This window comes from Oncorhynchus clarkii, chromosome 15 (assembly GCF_045791955.1).
Source record: "Oncorhynchus clarkii lewisi isolate Uvic-CL-2024 chromosome 15, UVic_Ocla_1.0, whole genome shotgun sequence".
Taxonomy (NCBI): domain Eukaryota; kingdom Metazoa; phylum Chordata; class Actinopteri; order Salmoniformes; family Salmonidae; genus Oncorhynchus; species Oncorhynchus clarkii.
Window position 1 is genome coordinate 5825920 of NC_092161.1, and position 22544 is coordinate 5848463.

At 45.2% G+C, this 22544-nt stretch overlaps 1 protein-coding gene across 1 annotated transcript; it reads left to right on the top strand.

Annotated features, from left to right (window-relative positions):
- Positions 1-7624: 7624 nt before the first annotated feature.
- On the top strand, positions 7625-21841 carry LOC139366659 (somatomedin-B and thrombospondin type-1 domain-containing protein). The gene is made up of 6 exons (XM_071104337.1): positions 7625-8242; positions 10948-11023; positions 11280-11398; positions 13972-14050; positions 19892-20068; positions 21680-21841. Exons 1-6 carry the CDS (start codon positions 8020-8022, stop codon positions 21795-21797), a joined length of 792 nt encoding a protein of 263 aa, XP_070960438.1. The 5' UTR covers positions 7625-8019; the 3' UTR covers positions 21798-21841.
- The last annotated feature ends 703 nt before the right edge of the window (positions 21842-22544 follow it).

A 22544-nucleotide genomic window follows, 5' to 3' on the forward strand; every position in this document is an offset into this window, starting at 1 on the left:
TGTGCTACTATAGACCAGGGCCCTATTCCCTATATAGTGCACTACTTTAGACCAAGGCCATATTCCCTATATAGAGCACTACTTTAGACCAGGGCCCTATATAGTCCATTACTTTTTGACCAAGGCCCTATTCCCTATATAGTGCACTACTTTAGACCAAGGCCCTATTCCCTATATAGTGCACTACTTTAGACCAGGGCCCTATTCCCTATATAGTGCACTACTTTTTGACCAAGGCCCTATTCCATATATAGTGCACTACTGTTGACCAAGGCCCATAGGGACACTATATAGTGAAAAGTGTGCAAATTGGGACATAGACAGAGTGCATTCCATATCACCAATATAGAGACCAAGTCTTTCCCACAGGACTGGGAATGTGGCCTTTCCTCACTAAAGTAGGCTACATTGTGGCGCTGCAGTACTGTACAGACACAACTATACCGGTGAATAGACTTCATTGTGTTCAATAACGAGGCCCCTCACACACACGTCTATTGTGTCTTGTTTTGTGTCAGGGTGAGATGAGGAGAGAATCGGTTGCGTGGAGGGAGATTCGATGAGCAGTTGCATTGACCAGGGAGGGACACGACAGGGCTGAAACTGCCTCAAGAAGGCGTTAATTAGTAAATGCGCAGGATAGCAGGAACCGCTATCCCTCCATTACCCCAGTGAATTGACTCGCTGCAGAGAGAGTGTGCGCAGTAAAACTCCATTTGATCACAAACATTGTGCTAACGACTGACGACACAGAGCCTGGAGGAGAGAAGCCAATGTCTGACAACACACTGACAACACGCTGACAACACGCTGACAACACAGTCAACTTACTGATAACACACTGACAACACGCTGACAACACAGAGACAACACAGAGACAACACAGAGACAACACAGAGACAACACAGAGACAACACGCTGACAACACAGAGACAACTTACTGACAACACACTGACAACACGCTGACAACTTACTGACAACACACTGACAACACACTGACAACACAGAGACAACTTACTGACAACACACTGACAACACAGAGACAACTTACTGACAACACACTGACAATACAGACAACTTACTGACAACACAGAGACAACTTATTGACAACACACTGACAACACAGAGACAACCTACTGACAACTTACTGACAACATGCTGACAACACACTGACAACACGCTGACAACTTACTGAAAACATGCTTACCAAACACTCAACACAACCATGGAGGGGCTTTTGGAGAGAAGCTAACGACTGACAACACGGTGACAACTCACGGCAGGCATGCAGGCACGCGCGCGCACACAAGCCCTGTTTATACTTGATTCCAACATGCGTCCTTTGTCCTGATCTTGTCCTCATTATTATTAAGACGTGTTGGGATCTGACTGTGATCAGATCTTACGTGTAAACAGACAACATCAGGACAGAACCAATAGGGAAGGAGTCTGTTAGAAAACAGTGATCTCTGGGGTCAGAGGTGATTCACTAATGAAAACATCAGATTCATGATAATGTAATGAAAAGATCAGATTCATGAAAATGTAGTTGAAAACATCAGATTCATGACAATGTAATTGAAAACATCAGATGTATGATAATGTAATGAAAATATGATACGATCTTCGTTGCAGTAAGTGATTCCATTGACATCATCCTCTTCTTGTAGAATCTGTCCCAAATGGAACCATATTCCCTTTATAGTGCACTTCCTTTAACCAGGGTCCATAGCACTTCTGGTCAAAAGTAGTGCGCGATGTAGGGAATAGGGTGCCATTTGGGACTCAGCTCTATTGTCCTGGTGTGAAGTAGAATCTGAAGTCTGAATCGCTGAATAGCATCCAATGACAGCGTGGTGTGACAAGAGAAGATGGTTCCAATACCAGGGTGAGAGAGAGCCCATAGTTACAGCCCCAACAAATACAGTCATATCTCCATCTTTATCATCTTCCTATGGTTCTGCCCTGCGGCTAGTTCAATGTTTTCAAAACTTCCAAGTCCTTCACGTCGCCCTTGGATTGAGATCAGCGAGTTTCCGGAGAGAAAAGGTAGACCCAACAAAGGATTACTGTTCGATGTTCTGGGTGATGCCAACTGTTTTGCCCCACTGACCTCTCATGGGCATCAAGTCTTCAATAAAGTCACTTAGTTTCACTCAATGCCTGTTATTACTGCTTAGGCATTTGTTAAACCGAGCCAAAATGGAGTCAGCCACTCTCAGTTTTACTCACTGCCTGTCATCACTGCTTAGGCATGGGGGAACCGAGCCAAGATGGAGCCCCATGACTGGCTTGGATTTAGATGGGCAGGCTGATACTGTACACAGTCACTGAGGTAATTTGGCTTTCATGTAAACTATCAAAGCTTTTGACAGGCTTTCTGATAATGTGACAAAGATACTGTATGAGGAAGCCTCTTACACTGAGCTCAAGAGATATACACAACCAAACTTGTTTAGAGTCCAATAGCAAAACCAAACAAGGTAAGAGATGTATTTTTGCCTCAACTACAACTACCTCTCTCTAGTGTGTTATCCTCTCTCTAGTGTGTGTTATCCTCTCTCTAGTGTGTGCTATCCTCTCTCTAGTGTGTGTTATCCTCTCTCTAAACTATGTTAAGTAGGTAGAATTTATATAGCCCTTCGTACATCAGCTGATATCTCAAAGTGCTGTACAGAAACCCAGCCTGAAACCCCAAACAGCAAGCAACTCAGGTGTAAAGCATGCAATCTGTTACAGTTACCAGTTGCCTGTTTAAAATTGTATTCAGTAATGTAATTTTTGGATGACCTAAACTCAGCAATGGTATCTGATTACTTCCCAGTTACTTTTGGAATACTTTCCCTTTAAGAGTAGTTAAAAGTAGACAAAAAGGAAATGTCATTTCTGAAATGTAAAGTAATCTAAGAAGTAATCATCTAGCTTTTCAAAAAGTATCTAATCTGATTTCAATATTATTACAGTTATTCCCCAACCCTGTCTGTGTGCCTGGCATAAAGGGAGCATGTCTGTGCTCTCTTTTCCTGAAATGACTAATCTAATGGAGTCTCAAAGCCCTGTGTTCCATAGGTGTTTTACTCAAAAGGCTCCTACCGTCTAGGCGGGCCGCCACTCGTGTCTCACTGGGCCATGGCTCCGGAGGCCCTGCCTCTCACTTGGGGCCGAAGCCAGGCCACTGGCACTTCTCAGCTGGCATTTCAATAACAATGGCTAACTGTGACCTTTAACACCTTCTCACACACAGCAACTGTCTTGATTATGCAGAGGTTGTTGTTTCTGCTCTTCACAAGTCCTCACCGTCAGCCCTAGATATGGAAACACACTTTCCCTAGTATAACATAAGGGTGGAAGAGTCGAAAATTAGCACATGTAAGGGAATAGTATCCCATTTGGGACGCAGCCAAGCAAATCAATTATCCTCAAGGTAAACCAAGTTAGATAAAATCGTTATCCCTGATCTGATGTGCCTCTCTATGACAACAGCATAGAATCTGTTGTCTTGTACTTCTTCACCAAGACTACATGTCAAGACTACACATCAAGCAAAAGGAGATGATTGTGGACTACAGGAAAAGGAGGACGGAGCACGCCCCCATTCTCATCAACAGGGCTGTAGTGGAGCATGTTGAGAGCTTCAAGTTCCTTGGTGTCCACATCACCAACAAACTAACATGGTCGAAGCACACCAAGACAGTCGTGAAGAGGGAACGACAAAGCCTATTCCCCCTCAGGAGACTGAAAAGATTTGGCATGGGTCCTCAGATCCTCAAAAAGTTCTACAGCTGCACCATCGAGAGCATCCTGACCGGTTGCATCACTGCCTGGTAGGGCAACTGCTCGGCCTCCGACCGCAAGGCATTACAGAGGGTAATGCGTACTGCCCAGTACATCACTAGGGCCAAGCTTCCTTCCATCCAGGACTTCTATACCAGGCGGTGTCAGAGGAAGGCCCTAAAAATTGCCCGAGACTCCAGCCACCCCCAGTCATAGACTTTTCTCTCTACTACGGCATGGCAAGAGGTCAAAGACTTCTTAACAGTTTCTACACCCATAAGACTCCTGAACAGCTAATCAAGTGGCTATTTGTATTTTTTGTTACTTAAGTTGATTTTAGTAAATACTTTATCGACACTTTTTTTTCCTAAAAACGTCATTGTTGGTTAAGGGCTTGTAAATGAAGCATTTCCCTGTAAAGTTTACACCTATTTGTATTCGGGGCTTGTGACAAATACAATTTGATTTGACATGTCAAGACTACATGTCAACTGTGGATATGTGGATGTCAAACTTTGATTGTATAGATAACTTAACGTTAACAGGTAAACCACACAGGGTGCCACTTCAGACGCAGACCCTGTACTCTAGCCCCCTAAGCATTTAGGCCTGGACTCCAGCCAATCATTCACATTCCTGCTTCTGCCCCTGAAGCTCCTGGATACGGAGCTGAGACCGGCTGGGCATGACTGGTATTACACTGGCTGAGACACTGGGATGGCACAGGGTAGAAAAAGAGAGAGAGAGGCAGAGAAAGAGAGACAGAAAGGGAAAGAGAGAGAGAGAGACAAGGGGGAAGCACACACAGCAGCTCTCCACCTTGAGCTCTCTCTCTCTGAGATAAACTAGAGAAACAAAGACAGGGAGGGAGGGAGGGAGAGAGAGAGACAAAGAGAGAGAGAGAGACAGAAAGGGAAAGAGAGAGAGACAAGGGGGAAGCACACACAACAGCTATCTACCTTGAGCTCTCTCTCTCTCTCTCTCTCTCTCTCTCTCTCTCTCTCTCTTTGAGAGAAACTAGAGAAACAAAGACAGGGAAAGTAAGACAAAGAGAGAGAGAAGTCCGGGCGTAAACCACACAAAAACAACACTAGACACTACGGAACACAAATCTTTTACTATCTCATCCTGGAATATACAAGGTCTGAGGTCATCTGCCTTTGGCCTAAGGAGCAGGAACCCAGACTTAATCAAAGAAATCAGAAATACAGACATTGTCATCCTACAAGAAACCTGGTATAGAGGAGACAGACCCACTGGTTGTCCTCTAGGTTACAGAGAGCTGGTAGTCCCATCCACCACACTACCAGGTGGGTGGTATAGAGGAGACAGACCCACTGGTTGTCCTCTAGGTTACAGAGAGCTGATAGTCCCATCCACCACACTACCAGGTGGGTGGTATAGAGGAGATGGACCCACTGGTTGACCTCTAGGTTACAGAGAGCTGGTAGTCCCATCCACCACACTACCAGGTGGGTGGTATAGAGGAGACAGACCCACTGGTTGTCCTCTAGGTTACAGAGAGCTGATAGTCCCATCCACCACACTACCAGGTGGGTGGTATAGAGGAGATGGACCCACTGGTTGTCCTCTAGGTTACAGAGAGCTGGTAGTCCCATCCACCACACTACCAGGTGGGTGGTATAGAGGAGATGGACCCACTGTTTGCCCTCCAGCGACAGTCTCCAGTCCGGAGCCTCCAGAGACGGTCTCCTGTCCGGGGTCCGCAACGAGATATTCCATAAAAAAATCTGCCGTTTCCAGCTACAATAGTCATTTACAACATTAACAATGTCTACACTGTATTTCTAATCAATTTGATGTTATTTTAATGGACAAATCTTTGAATGGTAGTGTATGTCCCCGATATCTCTCTAATTTCTCATGCGAATTAAGGGATTTTGGGCGGGTTCTGAAGTAAATCCTTTGTGTCCTACCCGTTAAAGAAAGAAAAATCTTCGTCCAGTACGAGGTGAGTAATCGCTGTCCTGATATCCAGAAGCTATTTTCGGTCATACACATTGATGGAAAGTGGTATTGGGGGAAAAACATACAACATCATAAATCCATGTACACAAACAACAAGTGTGCGGATAAAATTGGCAAAAAACACACATTTCCTCCCACAGAGCCGTGGGGTGAGACAGGGATGCAGCTTAAGCCCCACCCTCTTCAACATATATATCAACTAGATCAGTCTGCAGCACCCGGCCTCACCCTACCAGAATCTGAAGTCAAATTTCTACTGTTTGCTGATGATCTGGTGCCTTCAATTCGACACACCGATTAGGGTCTGGCTAAAAATACTTGAATCAGTTATAGAACCCATTGCCCTTAATGGTTGTGAGGTCTGGGGTCCGTTCACCAACCAAGAATTAAGAAAACACCAAAATATCCTCAGTGCACATCGTAAAACACCAAATAATGCATGCAGAGCAGAATTAGGCAGATACCCACTAATTATCAAAATCCAGAAAAGAGCTGTTAAATTCTACAACCACCTAAAAGGAAGTGATTCCCAAATCTTCCATAACAAAGCCATCACCTACAGAGAGATGAACCTGGAGAAGAGTCCCCTCAACAAGCTGGTCCTGGGGCTCTGTTCACAAACACAAGCAGACCCCACAGAGCCCCAGGACAACAGCACAAGGAAAAACAAAAAAACAGAGCAAACTAGAATGCTATTTGGCCCTACTCAGAGAGTACACAGTGGCAGAATACCTGACCACTGTGACTTGCCCAAAATTAAGGAACTCTTTGACTATGTACAGACTCAGTGAGCATAGCCTTGCTATTGAGAAAGGCCGCCGTAGGCAGACATGGCTCTCAAGAGAAAACTGGCTGTGTGCTCACTGCACACAAAATGAGGTGGAAACTGAGCTGCACTTCCTAACCTCCTGCCAAATGTGTTACCATATATATATATATATATATATATATATATAGAGAGAGAGGAACTCAGTGAGAGAGAGAGAGAGGGAGGAACTCAGTGGGAGAGAGAGAGAGGGAGGAACTCAGTGGGAGAGAGAGAGAGGGAGGAACTCAGTGGGTGAGAGAGAGGGGGAGGGAGGGAGGAACTCAGTGAGAGAGAGAGAGAGGGAGGAACTCTGGGTGAGAGAGAGGGGGAGGGAGGGAGGAACTCAGTGGGAGAGAGAGAGAGAGAGCGGGAGGAACTCAGTGAGAGAGAGAGAGGGAGGGAGGAACTCAGTGGGAGAGAGAGAGAGAGAGAGAGAGGGAGGAACTCAGTGGGTGAGAGAGAGAGGGAGGGAGGGAGGAACTCAGTGAGAGAGAGAGAGAGAGAGGGAGGGAGGAACTCAGTGGGAGAGAGAGAGGGAGGAACTCAGTGGGAGAGAGAGAGAGAGAGAGAGGGAGGAACTCAGTGGGTGAGAGAGAGAGGGAGGGAGGGAGGAACTCAGTGAGAGAGAGAGAGGGAGGGAGGAACTCAGTGGGAGAGAGAGAGAGGGAGGAACTCAGTGGGTGAGAGAGAGGGGGAGGGAGGGAGGAACTCAGTGAGAGAGAGAGAGAGAGGGAGTAACTCAGTGAGAGAGAGAGAGGGAGGAACTCAGTGGGAGAGAGATAGAGAGAGGGAGGAACTCAGTGGGAGAGAGAGAGAGGGAGGAACTCAATGGGTGAGAGAGAGGGGGAGGGAGGGAGGAACTCAGTGAGAGAGAGAGAGAGAGAGAGAGGGAGGGAGGAACTCAGTGGGAGAGAGAGAGAGAGAGAGAGAGGGAGGGAGGAACTCAGTGGGAGAGAGAGAGAATCTCAGGTTTGGTGTGTGGTTAGTCTACAAGCAGTCGGGGAAGAAACACTAGACAGACAGACACACTGACAGAGTGACTGATCTGTGTGTGAACAGTGGAGCTGAGCTGTGTTCGTGGATTGACACTTTTCTTCAGCTCAACCTGCTGGTAAACAGAAGGGCTGTGTGGACGCAGGAATTTCAGGTCACGAGGGCTCCAGCAGCGGACCAGTGTTGTAGTTAATCTGAGCTGGGGTAGGGAGTATGTCTACTGTGTCCTGCTTGATTGAAGATTGTCCCTGTCCTTCTTACTCTGACAGTGTGGGAGATCTGAAAACACACTGAGTAGAAGACAAACACACACACTCACACAGAGAGACTCTAGACGCGGAGACGACACACACACTCACACAGACATTGTAATTTTGGAGAGACTATTTCAGCCTCTTGTGGAATCCTTGGAGGTCCCAACTTGGCCCCCCTCCCTTGTATTTTAGTCCCTGACGATGGCGTCAGTCGTGGATTATGTGTTGTTGCTGGTAGCTGCCGTGCTGGGACCGTACCACGTTGGGGTGGAAGGAGGGTGCGCTGGGAAGTGCTGCCGGGGTTCAGACATCACCTGTGCAACGGCAGACTGGCGGATGGACCGTGTGTACGGCACCTGCTACTGCGACGAGGGCTGCCTCAGGACCAAAGACTGTTGCTATGACTACCCCAACGAGTGCCCAGGTAAGGAGGATGGGTGGAGTCTCTACAGTAACGGTTGTCATGAATTGCCCCAAATGTTGCCCTATTCCCTATGTAGTGCACTACTTTTGACCAGGGTCTATAGCACTATCTGTGACGTTTGTTTAACTAGGCAAGTCAGTTAAGAACAAATATTTATTTACAATGACGGCCTACCGGAGAACAGTGGGTTTAACTACCTTGTTCAGGGGCAGAACGACAGACTTTTACCTCGTCGTGCTCGGAGATTCGATCTAGCAACCTTTCGGTTACTGGCCCAACGCTCCAACCACTAGGCTACCTGGAGCCACAATAGTGTAATGATGATAAAGAATCGTGGGTCATCTATGTTATTATGAAAGCCTGGAAATGGTATATACAGTGAAGTATTCAGACCCCTTGGATGCCATTTGAATTAGTGAACCATATAGTATATGGAAAATATTGCCATTTTGGATGCATTCTACAGTATCTGGCCAGAGAAACAATGGATGCATTCTACAGTATCTGGCCAGAGAAACAATGGATGCATTCTACAGTCTCTGGCCAGAGAAACAATGGATGCATTCTACAGTATCTGGCCAGAGAAACAATGGATGCATTCTACAGTATCTGGCCAGAGAAACAATGGATGCATTCTACAGTCTCTGGCCAGAGAAACAATGGATGCATTCTACAGTATCTGGCCAGAGAAACAATGGATGCATTCTACAGTCTCTGGCCAGGGAAACAATGGATGCATTCTACAGTCTCTGGCCAGAGAAACAATGGATGCATTCTACAGTATCTGGCCAGAGAAACAATGGATGCATTCTACAGTCTCTGGCCAGAGAAACAATGGATGCATTCTACAGTCTCTGGCCAGAGAAACAATGGATGCATTCTACAGTCTCTGGCCAGAGAAACAATGGATGCATTCTACAGTATCTGGCCAGGGAAACAATGGATGCATTCTACAGTATCTGGCCAGAGAAACAATGGATGCATTCTACAGTCTCTGGCCAGAGAAACAATGGATGCATTCTACAGTCTCTGGCCAGAGAAACAATGGGACTTAAACCCTTATCTAGTTTTACCACTCGACTGTTTTACGCTTTACCTCTGTCCTCTAACCCAGGGATTTTCAAACTTTTCTTGCCCAGGGACCCCCGCAAACCGGCAATGGCAAGCTGAAGTAATCAACCTTTTAACATGAATAGATTTGGTTGACAGTTCTATTATGTACCTTTTCAGTCCCCACAGGTCATTGGAGGAGGAAGTGTGAACTCTAACATAGTCTATTAGCTAGAACGGTATCTTTGCGGCGTAGTGAAAAAGTTGCTGTTGTAAAGCTGATTTTCTGCAATTCTTCACATTTCTACACTTTTCTTCATTGAGTTGACAAAACTTATATTCATAAATTTCTGACATTTCTTATTTTGAATTTCCTGCATAAGTAAAATCAGAATTAAGCCTCTTCTGCCATTCGTTCCATTTAGACTGGTTTGGACTTCTCCCTGACCAAGATGGCTGCCGTTTTCAAACCACTCTGGAGCTTTAAGGGTTTATGACATCATAGCCCCTCTAGTAATGGAATCTGATCTCCTCTATGGTTAGGGACTCTGACTGATCTGATATAAAACTATGCTGTCTAGTTTCAATCGTAACTCATTTACTTTGTATGAATGTGCGGACAGGATGGAATTATGGACAAATATGTCAGGAATGCACTTCTATTAATCATCATCTGTGTCCCGGATAGCACCTTTATTTACAATGTAGTGTACTACATCCGGAATTGAATAGGATCTCTGTGGTAATTACTGTAGTGGGTTAGCCAAGCAGAGTGTACCTAATACCCAACACATCAAAGACAAGGTACTCAGAGAGCGTGTGGAGAGCATTGAAAAGAGAACAACAGGATTAAATGGGTCAGTGACTGGATCCAATTCATTCAGCTTTACAGTTACATTCACTCAACACTGTACAGAAACACTAATCCTTCAAATCCAAGGGTGTGTCCCAAATGGCACCCTATTATTTTAGGGCTCTGGTCAAAAGTAGTGCACTATATCGTGAATAGGGTGCCATAGGGTTCTGGTCAAAAGTAGTGCACTATAGAGGGAATAGGGTGCCATAGGGCTCTGGTCAAAATTAGTGCACTTTATATAGAGAATAGGGCGCCATAGGGTTCTGGTCAAAATGAGTGCACTTTATAGGGAATAGGGTGAATATTGAGCAGTCAGCTGAGCGAACTGTACACACCCTTGACTTGTTCCGTCTTCAGTGTTACAGGGATGGCTTAAAATGTCACAGAACTTCAGTCGTCAAACTAACATCACCTCAGGGGTTTTCTCTCCTGGCACGGAGGACTCACAGGGCGTGCAGGCTTTAGTTCCAACCCAGCGCTAACTAATTTGATTCAGCTAATCAAAGCCTTGATGATTTGGTAGGTGCGTTTATCCTAGGCTGGAACAAAAGCATGTACATCCACCAACCAGGAGTGAAGGACATGGCAAGTGTATGAATATTAGGTAACGATTCCCTGAATGTTCCATTAAAGATGCATGTGTGTCATAGACAGTGTTATGTAGCAATGCTACTAATGCACCATCAATGAAGCGTTAATGATACTCTATATAGCTTTGATCTCACACACGTGTGTGTGTGTTTATAGGTGTTTATGAAGATACTCAATGCAAATTATTACACTGTTGTCTCTCGTCCAGCCCAGTCGTGTGTGGTGACTGACTGGAGTCACTGGAGCGGTTGTGCCCAGCCCTGCCAGCGGTCCAGGAGGGTCCGGTGAGCCCTGTGTGTTATGTATTAGTCCTGTTGACAGCCCAATTAGTGGGAATATATCTGATTTGTCAAAAGACCAATTAGTGGCAAAAGATCAGAATTGGGCTTCTTGTGTAAACCGGTCTTTTGTCCAACACTGAAGAACCACATTAGATATAATAAGTGGACTTAACACTCCTGTTATCTTCTGGGATTGATTTATTTGTACTTTTAAAATGCTTTAAACCCCAATAATCTATGAATCATTAATGGATTGTAGGCAGCGCCACATTGAGCAGGAGCCCAGGAACAGTGCAGATCCATGTCCCAGTCTGGAGGAGCAGGCTGGCTGCATGGACTACCAGTCAAACCATGGAGAGATCTGCACTCACAACACAGGTACATTAAACTAAACCAACTGAGTCACACTGTTGCATGGTTTTAACCTGGGGACTGTGTTGGTCTGTCTCCAAGTCTTGGTTATAACCAGGGGACTGTGTTTGTCCCTCTCCAGGTCCTGGTTATAACCTGGGAACTGTGTTGGTCTCTCTTCAGGTCCTGGTTATAACCAAGGGACTATGTTGGTCTCTCTCCAGGTCCTGGTTTTAACCTGGGGACTGTGTTGGTCTGTCTCCAAGTCCTGGTTATAACCAGGGGACTGTGTTGGTCTCTCTCCAGAAACTGGTTATAACCAGGGGACTGTGTTGGTCTCTCTCCAAGTCCTGGTTATAACCAGGGGACTGTGTTGGTCTCTCTCCAGGTCCTGGTTATAACCTGGGGACTGTGTTGGTCTGTCTCCAGGTCCTGGTTATAACCTGAGGACTGTGTTGGTCTCTCTCCAGGTCCTGGTTATAACCAGGGGACTGTGTTGGTCTCTCTCCAGGTCCTGGTTATAACCTGGGGACTGTGTTGGTCTTTCTCCAGGTCGTGGTTATAACCAGGGGACTGTGTTGGTCTCTCTCCAGGTCCTGGTTATAACCAGGGGACTGTGTTGGTCTCTCTCCAGGTCATGGTTATAACCAGGGGACTGTGTTGGTCTCTCTCCAGGTCCTGGTTATAACCAGGGGACTGTGTTGGTCTCTCTCCAGGTCCTGGTTATAACCAGGGGACTGTGTTGGTCTGTCTCCAAGTCCTGGTTATAACCAGGGGACTGTGTTGGTCTCTCCAGGTCCTGGTTATAACCAGGGGACTGTGTTGGTCTCTCTCCAGGTCCTGGTTATAACCAGGGGACTGTGTCGGTCTCTCTCCAGGTCCTGGTTATAACCAGGGGACTGTGTTGGTCTCTCTCCAGGTCCTGGTTATAACCAGGGGACTGTGTTGGTCTCTCTCCAGGTCCTGGTTATAACCAGGGGACTGTGTTGGTCTCTCTCCAGGTCGTGGTTATAACCTGGGGACTGTGTCGGTCTCTCTCCAGGTCCTGGTTATAACCAGGGGACTGTGTTGGTCTCTCTCCAGGTCCTGGTTATAACCAGGGGACTGTGTCGGTCTCTCTCCAGGTCCTGGTTATAACCAGGGGACTGTGTTGGTCTGTCTCCAAGTCCTGGTTATAACCAGGGGACTGTGTTGGTCTCTCTCCAGGTCCTGGTTATAACCAGGGGACTGTGTTTGTCCCTCTCCAGGTCCTGGTTATAACCAGGGGACTGTGTTGGTCTCTCTCCAGGTCCTGGTTATAACCAGGGGACTGTGTTGGTCTCTCTCCAGGTCCTGGTTATAACCAGGGGACTGTGTCGGTCTCTCTCCAGGTCCTGGTTATAACCAGGGGACTGTGTTGGTCTGTCTCCAAGTCCTGGTTATAACCAGGGGACTGTGTCGGTCTCTCTCCAGGTCCTGGTTATAACCAGGGGACTGTGTTGGTCTCTCTCCAGGTCCTGGTTATAACCAGGGGACTGTGTTGGTCTCTCTCCAGGTCCTGGTTATAACCAGGGGACTGTGTTCATCTCTCTCCAGGTCCTGGTTATAACCAGGGGACTGTGTTGGTCTGTCTCCAAGTCCTGGTTATAACCAGGGGACTGTGTCGGTCTCTCTCCAGGTCCTGGTTATAACCAGGGGACTGTGTTCATCTCTCTCCAGGTCCTGGTTATAACCAGGGGACTGTGTTGGTCTGTCTCCAAGTCCTGGTTATAACCAGGGGACTGTGTCGGTCTCTCTCCAGGTCCTGGTTATAACCAGGGGACTGTGTTGGTCTGTCTCCAAGTCCTGGTTATAACCAGGGGACTGTGTCGGTCTCTCTCCAAGTCTTGGTTATAACCAGGGGACTGTGTTTGTCCCTCTCCAGGTCCTGGTTATAACCAGGGGACTGTGTTGGTCTCTCTCCAGGTCCTGGTTATAACCAGGGGACTGTGTTTGTCCCTCTCCAGGTCCTGGTTATAACCAGGGGACTGTGTTGGTCTCTCTCCAGGTCCTGGTTATAACCAGGGGACTGTGTTGGTCTCTCTCCAGGTCCTGGTTATAACCAGGGGACTGTGTCGGTCTCTCTCCAGGTCCTGGTTATAACCTGGGGACTGTGTTGGTCTCTCTCCAGGTCGTGGTTATGACCAGGGGACTGTGTTGGTCTCTCTCCAGGTCCTGGTTATAACCTGGGGACTGTGTTGGTCTCTCTCCAGGTCCTGGTTATAACCAGGGGACTGTGTCGGTCTCTCTCCAGGTCGTGGTTATAACCAGGGGACTGTGTTGGTCTCTCTCCAGGTCCTGGTTATAACCAGGGGACTGTGTTCATCTCTCTCCAGGTCCTGGTTATAACCTGGGGACTGTGTTGGTCTCTCTCCAGGTCGTGGTTATGACCAGGGGACTGTGTTGGTCTCTCTCCAGGTCCTGGTTATAACCTGGGGACTGTGTTGGTCTCTCTCCAGGTCGTGGTTATGACCAGGGGACTGTGTTGGTCTGTCTCCAGGTCCTGGTTATAACCAGGGGACTGTGTTGGTCTCTCTCCAGGTCCTGGTTATAACCAGGGGACTGTGTTGGTCTCTCTCCAGGTCCAGCTTTCATCACCACCAGGGAGTTTGGTAAAGGAAGAACAGAGCCTGACATCTACGGAGCACCTCTGTACCCTGGGTATGCTGACATCTACGGAGCACCTCTGTACCCTGGGTATGCTGACATCTACGGAGCACCTCTGTACCCTGGGTATGCTGACATCTACGGAGCACCTCTGTACCCTGGGTATGCTGACATCTACGGAGCACCTCTGTACCCTGGGTACGCTGCGCTGTGCATGTTTTACGACTGTTCTTAAGGAGAAATGAACAGTTATGAAGGCTTATAGCAAGTTGTACAATGCTCTACTACACTCACATAGGGAAGGGGACGAATCAGATTCAAGGATCCTGTGGTACACACAGTGCCATCAGAAATGTTTCAGACCCCTTGACCTTTTTCCACATTTTGTTGTTATAGCCTGAATTTAAAATTTATACAAGTCTAGATTTTTTTTTTGGTCCACTGGCCTACACACAATACTCTATTACTCAATACTCTATTTACAAATGAATTAAAAATGAAAATCTTAAAATGTTTAGAGTCGATAAGTTTTCAACTCCTTTGTTATGGCAAACCTAAATAAGTTCAAGAGTAACAACGTGGTCTAATAAGTTACATATAAAGATATGACTCACTCTGTGTGCAATAATACTGTTTAACATGAGTTTTGAATGACTCCCTCATCTTTGTACCCCACACATATAACTATCTGTAAGGTCCCTCAGTCGATCAGTGAATTACAAACACAGATTCAACCACAAAGACCAGGGAGGTTTTCCAATATGCCTCGCAAAGAAGGGCACCTATTGGTAGATGGGTAAAAACTAAAAAACAGACCTTAAATATCCCTTTGAGCATGGTGAAGTTAATAATTACACTTTGGATGGTGACACCCAGTCACTACAAAGATACAGGCGTCCTTCCTAACTCAGTTGCCGGGAAAGGAAGGAAACCGCTCAGGGATTTCACCAGAAAACCACTGGTGACTGTAAAACAGGTTGTAGTTTATCGGCTGTGATAGGAGAACACTGAGGATGGATCAACAACATTGTAGTAACTCCACAATACTAACATAATTGACAGAGTGAAAAGAAGGAAGCCTGTACAGAATAATAATATTCCAAAACATTCATCCGGTTTGCAACAAGAAACCAAAGTAATACTGCAAGGAAAATTTACAAAACAATATATTTTTTTGTCCTTAATACGAAGTGTTATCTTTGGGTCAAATCCAATACAACATATTACTGATACCACTCTCCATATTTTCAAACATAGTGGTGGCTGCATCATGTTATGGGTATGCTTGCAAGGATAAAAAAAGGATAACAAATAAATGGACAAGCACAGACACAATCCTAGAGGAAAACATGGTTCAGTCTGCTTTCCACCAAACACTGGAAGATACATTTTCTTTTCAGCAGGACAATAACCTAAAAAGACAAGGCCAAATATACTCTGGGGTTGCTTACCAAGAAGGCAGTGAATGTTCCTGACTGGCTGAGTTGCCGTAGATTTAAGTTACAACTGTAAGACCTGAAAATGGTTATCAAGCTACGATCAACAACCAATATGACAGAGTTTGAAGAATTTAGAAAACAATAAATGCGCAAATATTGTAGAAACCAGGTGTGGAACTGTCAGTGGAATTCTAAATTCCTGTATGTTTTGTAGCCAAAACCAAATTCTCACTCTTTCTATTTCATTAATGAGTTGTAAGTTCATTAATTATGCATGAAGTAGATCGAGACCAGTCTTAAAAGCCAGGTAACAGCGTTTATTTCAAGAGAGTACTGCCACATACACATATTTCCACAGGTTATAAAGTGAAAATGACGTCAGCGTTTTCTAAACGTTCTATCTATTTCACAAGTAGAGGGGCCCTCTAGCTCTCGAGCCTTCGCGTTATCAGCACGAAGTCAAGGTCAGTCAGTATAAATCAACATTCTAGACAGTCTGGAGATGGGCCGTTCCTGCCACCTGGAGATTGTACAACTGAATGAACTAAGGAACAGACCTTCATTGTTACTAAACTCCTGACTACATTATATACAATTGGGAATGGGAGCAAGAGAGAAAATTCACATGTACAGTACATTATAGCATTTGGACTAGTCAGTTCTGATTGGAATGTATACATAATTAGTCATTTCAACCATAATTTCCTCTAACAGGAACGCTATTAGAGACCTACCCAGGAAGACTCACAGCTCTTAGGGACTTACACAGAAAGACTCACATATCTTAGAGACTAACCCAGAAAGACACACAGCTGTAATCGCTGCAAAAGGTGCTCCTACAAAGTATTGACTCAGGGGTGTGAATACTTATGTAAATTAGATATTTCTGTATATAATTTTTAATAAAGGTGCAAACATTTCTAAAAACTTGTTACACTTTGTCATTATGGTTTATCGTGTGTAGATTAGTGAATAATTGTATATATTTTTTGCCCATTTTGAATTAGAGCTGTAACACAACAAAATGTGGAATTAAGTCAAATTCAGTGTATTCAGACCCCTTGAGTTTGTGCACATTTAGTTAAATTAGAGCCCTATTCTAAAATACAAATAAAAAATCCTCATCAATCTACACACAATACCCCATAATGACATCACAATACCCCATAATGACATCACAATACCCCATAATGACATCACAATACCCCATAATGACATCACAATACCCCATAATGACAAAGCAAAAAGAGGTTATTAGACATTTTTGCAAACGTATTAAAAAAATAAAAAAAGGAAATATTACATTTACATAAGTATTCAGACCCTTTACTCAGTACTTTGTTGAATCACCTTTGGCCTAGATTACAACCTTGAGTCTCCTTGGGTGTGGGTCTACAAGCTTGACACACCTGTATTTGGGGAGTTTCTCCCATTCTTCTCTGCAGATCCTCTCAAGCTCTGTCAGTTTGTATTCACTTTGTCATAATGGTGTAGATTGATGAGGAAACACACGATTGAATCCATTTTTAGAATAAGGCTGTATCGTAACAAAATGTAGAACAAGTGAAGGGGTCTGAATTCTTTCTGTTCCTCTTTAGTTCAAGGGGGCCTGTGGTACGTACTTCCTTAGTTCATAAGATTTCAACAATCATTCTGGTTTGAAATGTGAGGCACGCAATCGTCACAGCAAAAAGTAACTAGGGATTTTCTACCAAATTAAGTGTTTTCTCACCAGGATATCTAGATCACGCGCGCGCGCACACACACTGGTTTTCATCAGGTATGAAACATGATTAACTTCACATGTACAAAGAATCTGGACTAACAATTGGCAAAGTTTCTCTGAACGCACACACACACACACACACACACACACACACACACACACACACACACACACACACACACACACACACACACACACACACACACACACCATCTGAAATGTGAAGTCCAAGCTCCCTCCTGCAACCCTGTAATTCAAACTGTCATTATTCAAACCAATTACTTTTGTTGGCATGGCACCCTATAGGCCCTGGTCTAAAGTAGTGCACTATACTCCCTATAGGCCCTGGTCTAAAGTAGTGCACTATACTCCCTATAGGCCCTGGTCTAAAGTAGTGCACTATACTCCCTGGTCTAAAGTAGTGCACTATACTCCCTATTGGCCCTGGTCTAAAGTAGTGCACTATACTCCCTATAGTTCCTGGTCTAAAGTAGTGCACTATACTCCCTATAGGCCCTGGTCTAAAGTAGTGCACTATACTCCCTATAGGCCCTGGTCTAAAGTAGTGCACTATACTCCCTATAGGCCCTGGTCTAAAGGTGTGCACTATACTCCCTATAGGCCCTGGTCTAAAGTAGTGCACTATACTCCCTATAGGCCCTGGTCTAAAGTAGTGCACTATACTCCCTATAGGCCCTGGTCTAAAGTAGTGCACTATACTCCCTATAGGCCCTGGTCTAAAGTAGTGCACTATACTCCCTATAGGCCCTGGTCTAAAGTAGTGCACTATACTCCCTGGTCTAAAGTAGTGCACTATACTCCCTATAGGCCCTGGTCTAAAGTAGTGCACTATACTCCCTATAGGCCCTGGTCTAAAGTAGTGCACTATACTCCCTATAGGCCCTGGTCTAAAGTAGTGCACTATACTCCCTATAGGCCCTGGTCTAAAGTAGTGCACTATACTCCCTATAGGCCCTGGTCTAAAGTAGTGCACTATACTCCCTATAGGCCCTGGTCTAAAGTAGTGCACAAAAATAGGGAATAGGGTGCCATTTAGGATGTACGCTGTGTGGAATGGTACAGTGCCTTGCGAAAGTATTCGGCCCCCTTGAACTTTGCGACCTTTTGCCACATTTCAGGCTTCAAACATAAAGATATAAAACTGTATTTTTTTGTGAAGAATCAACAACAAGTGGGACACAATCATGAAGTGGAACGACATTTATTGGATATTTCAAACTTTTTTAACAAATCAAAAACTGAAAAATTGGGCGTGCAAAATTATTCAGCCCCCTTAAGTTAATACTTTGTAGCGCCACCTTTTGCTGCGATTACAGCTGTAAGTCGCTTGGGGTATGTCTCTATCAGTTTTGCACATCGAGAGACTGAACTTTTTTCTCATTCCTCCTTGCAAAACAGCTCGAGCTCAGTGAGGTTGGATGGAGAGCATTTGTGAACAGCAGTTTTCAGTTCTTTCCACAGATTCTCGATTGGATTCAGGTCTGGACTTTGACTTGGCCATTCTAACACCTGGATATGTTTATTTTTGAACCATTCCATTGTAGATTTTGCTTTATGTTTTGGATCATTGTCTTGTTGGAAGACAAATCTCCGTCCCAGTCTCAGGTCTTTTGCAGACTCCATCAGGTTTTCTTCCAGAATGGTCCTTTGGCTCCATCCATCTTCCCATCAATTTTAACCATCTTCCGTGTCCCTGCTGAAGAAAAGCAGGCCCAAACCATGATGCTGCCACCACCATGTTTGACAGTGGGGATGGTGTGTTCAGCTGTGTTGCTTTTACGCCAAACATAACGTTTTGCATTGTTGCCAAAAAGTTCAATTTTGGTTTCATCTGACCAGAGCACCTTCTTCCACATGTTTGGTGTGTCTCCCAGGTGGCTTGTGGCAAACTTTAAACTACACTTTTTATGGATATCTTTAAGAAATGGCTTTCTTCTTGCCACTCTTCCATAAAGGCCAGATTTGTGCAATATACGACTGATTGTTGTCCTATGGACAGAGTCTCCCACCTCAGCTGTAGATCTCTGCAGTTCATTCAGAGTGATCATGGGCCTCTTGGCTGCATCTCTGATCAGTCTTCTCCTTGTATGAGCTGAAAGTTTAGAGGGACGGCCAGGTCTTGGTAGATTTGCAGTGGTCTGATACTCCTTCCATTTCAATATGATCGCTTGCACAGTGCTCCTTGGGATGTTTAAAGCTTGGGAAATCTTTTTGTATCCAAATCCGGCTTTAAACTTCTTCACAACAGTATCTCGGACCTGCCTGGTGTGTTCCTTGTTCTTCATGATGCTCTCTGCGCTTTTAACGGACCTCTGAGACTATCACAGTGCAGGTGCATTTATACGGAGACTTGATTACACACAGGTGGATTGTATTTATCATCATTAGTCATTTAGGTCAACATTGGATCATTCAGAGATCCTCACTGAACTTCTGGAGAGAGTTTGCTGCACTGAAAGTAAAGGGGCTGAATAATTTTGCACGCCCAATTTTTCAGTTTTTGATTTGTTAAAAAAGTTTGAAATATCCAATAAATGTCGTTCCACTTCATGATTGTGTCCCACTTGTTGTTGATTCTTCACAAAAAAATACAGTTTTATATCTTTATGTTTGATGCCTGAAATGTGGCAAAAGGTCGCAAAGTTCAAGGGGGCCGAATACTTTCGCAAGGCACTGTAGGTATGATATTTCAAACCCCTCCTCCGTCAGGTTCTGTATGGAGTATAAGATGGAGTCTCTGACTACCCACTGTACGGTGGAGAACAGACCACACACCCTCTGGATGCAGTACCTACGTGAGGGCTACACGGTGTGTGTGGCGTGCCAACCCCCCGCCATGCGTAACCATAGCGGCAGCTGCCAGGGAGACGGACAAGAATCCAACAGGTACGGAGTCACGGACGGATCATTTTTTAAAGACGTTTGGTATTATAAAGAAAGTTATGTAAGTCTTGTTCAAGTCAGTGCGGCTATGTAGTTAGGCTTTGATGTCCAAGCCCCTGGAAATGGCACTAGTTGATTGATCATACGTTATTACATTCGTCAATGTGTAGACTATATGAGATCGTACTGTGTTCTTAGTTTGTGGTAACATTTGACTGGTGTACGAGTTTATCCAAACAGTTGCATAGATGAAGACTAGTCTAGTCAGGATAGGATACATTTATTATTATTATATATTTTTTTAACTGAAAGGTGAAAAATGTTTGCACACACAGTAGTTGTGTTGTCGTAAGTGTGATCTTTGTGCTGCAGTAGATTTGACCTGTCACGTTCTGACCTCTATTTCCTTTGTTTTGCATTTATTTAGTATGGTCAGGGCGTGAGTTGGGTGGGCAGTCTATGTTTGTTTTTCTATGTTTTGGGGCAGTTCTATGTTTTCGGCCTAGTATGGTTCTCAATCAGAGGCAGGTGTCATTAGTTGTCTCTGATTGAGAATCATACTTAGGTAGCCTGGGTTTCACTGTGTGTTTGTGGGTGATTGTTCCTGTCTTTGTGTAGTGTTCACCAGATAGGCTGTATTAGGTTTCACGGTCCGTTTGTTGTTTTCGTATTTATTAGTTATTTCATGTATCGTCATTCATTCATTAAAGAACATGAGTAACCACCACGCTGCATTTCGGTCCTCTCTTTCAACAAACGAAGAACGCCGTTACATGACCCCTCACCACTCCTGTTAGAATGACCTTTCCGAACATGTATATGTAAATATATATGTATATATGTAAATATATATGTGTATATATGTAAATATATATGTATATATGTGTATATATGTATGTATTTCCCCTGGTATCTCCAGGTCCTTTAACCCTGTGTATCATGGACTGCCTCCACCAGTCCAGTATTATTGGTTTTGTCAGAAGTATTGAACGACTATAGAGGAAAATAAAAACAGGTGTTCTTAGTGGAAAAGTGTCTATTGTTCTGTGAGGAGCTGCTCCATTGGCTGGCTGTCAGCCATATTAACCAATGACCTGTAAGGAGCTGCTCCATTGGCTGGCTGTCAGCCATATTAACCAATGACCTGTGAGGAGCTGCTCCATTGGCTGGCTGTCAGCCATATTAACCAATGACCTGTGAGGAGCTGCTCCATTGGCTGGCTGTCAGCCATATTAACCAATGACCTGTGAGGAGCTGCTCCATTGGCTGGCTGTCAGGCATATTAACCAATGACCTGTGAGGAGCTGCTCCATTGGCTGGCTGTGGGCCATACTAACCAATGACCTGTGAGGAGCTGCTCCATAGGCAGGCTGTGGGCCATACTAACCTGTGAGGAGCTGCTCCATAGGTTGGCTGTGGGCCATACTAACCTGTGTCCTGTGAGGAGCTGCTCCATAGGCTGGCTGTGAGCCATACTAACCTATGTCCTGTAAAGAGCTGCTCCATAGGCAGGCTGTGGGCCATACTAACCTATGACCTGTGTGTTTTACAGTGAGGAGCTGCTCCATTGGCAGGCTGTGGGCCATACTAACCTGCGTCCTGTGTGTTTTACAGTGAGGAGCTGCTCCATTGGCAGGCTGTGGGGAACTCTGGCTGTCGAGGAACGTGGAAGAAGGTCCAGAGAACAGCATACTGCTCCTGTCCTCACGTCCACAGCTTCCTCTTCATATAAACACACAGGAAGTCTTACTTGCGGTCCTACTTGCAACCTTATTCCCTATAGTGCACTACTTTAGACCAGAGCCCTATGGCACCCTATTCCCTACATAGTGCACTACTTTAGACCAGAGCCCTATGGCACCCTATTCCCTACATAGTGCACTACTTTAGACCAGAGCCCTATGGCACCCTATTCCCTATATAGTGCACTACTTTAGACCAGTCAAACAGTATCCTTGTCCTAGAGAGACGTACATGGTTGACACAGCGTCACCCCAGGGTAAGGCCAACACGAAACACAGCCCTTCTTTTACGGGCTTCTAAAATCCCCCATGGGGAAAAATGAATGGGGGGAAAAAAATGATTGGATCCATTTTTGACGCTAGGTTTTTATGATAATTATAGGGCTCTGGTCAACAGTAGGGAATAGGGTGACTGGTACTCCATAGGGCTCTGGTCAGCAGTAGGGAATAGGGTGACTGGTAATCTATAGGGCTCTGGTCAGCAGTAGGGAATAGGGTGACTGGTAGTCCATAGGGCTCTGGTCAACAGTAGGGAATAGGGTGACTGGTAATCTATAGGGCTCTGGTCAGCAGTAGGGAATAGGGTGACTGGTAATATATAGGGCTCTGGATAGGGTGACTGGTAGTCTATAGGGCTCTGGTCAACAGTAGGGAATAGGGTGACTGGTAGTCTATAGGGCTCTGGTCAACAGTAGGGAATAGGGTGACTGGTAGTCTATAGGGCTCTGGTCAACAGT

Coding starts and splice junctions, on each gene's coding strand:
- LOC139366659 (XM_071104337.1), top strand. CDS start 8,020: ATGGCGTCAGTCGTGGATTATGTGTTGTTGCTGGTAGCTGCCGTGCTG. Junction 11,399..13,971: donor GATCTGCACTCACAACACAG/GTACATTAAACT, acceptor GTCTCTCTCCAG/GTCCAGCTTTCATCACCACC. Junction 20,069..21,679: donor GACGGACAAGAATCCAACAG/GTACGGAGTCAC, acceptor TGTGTTTTACAG/TGAGGAGCTGCTCCATTGGC.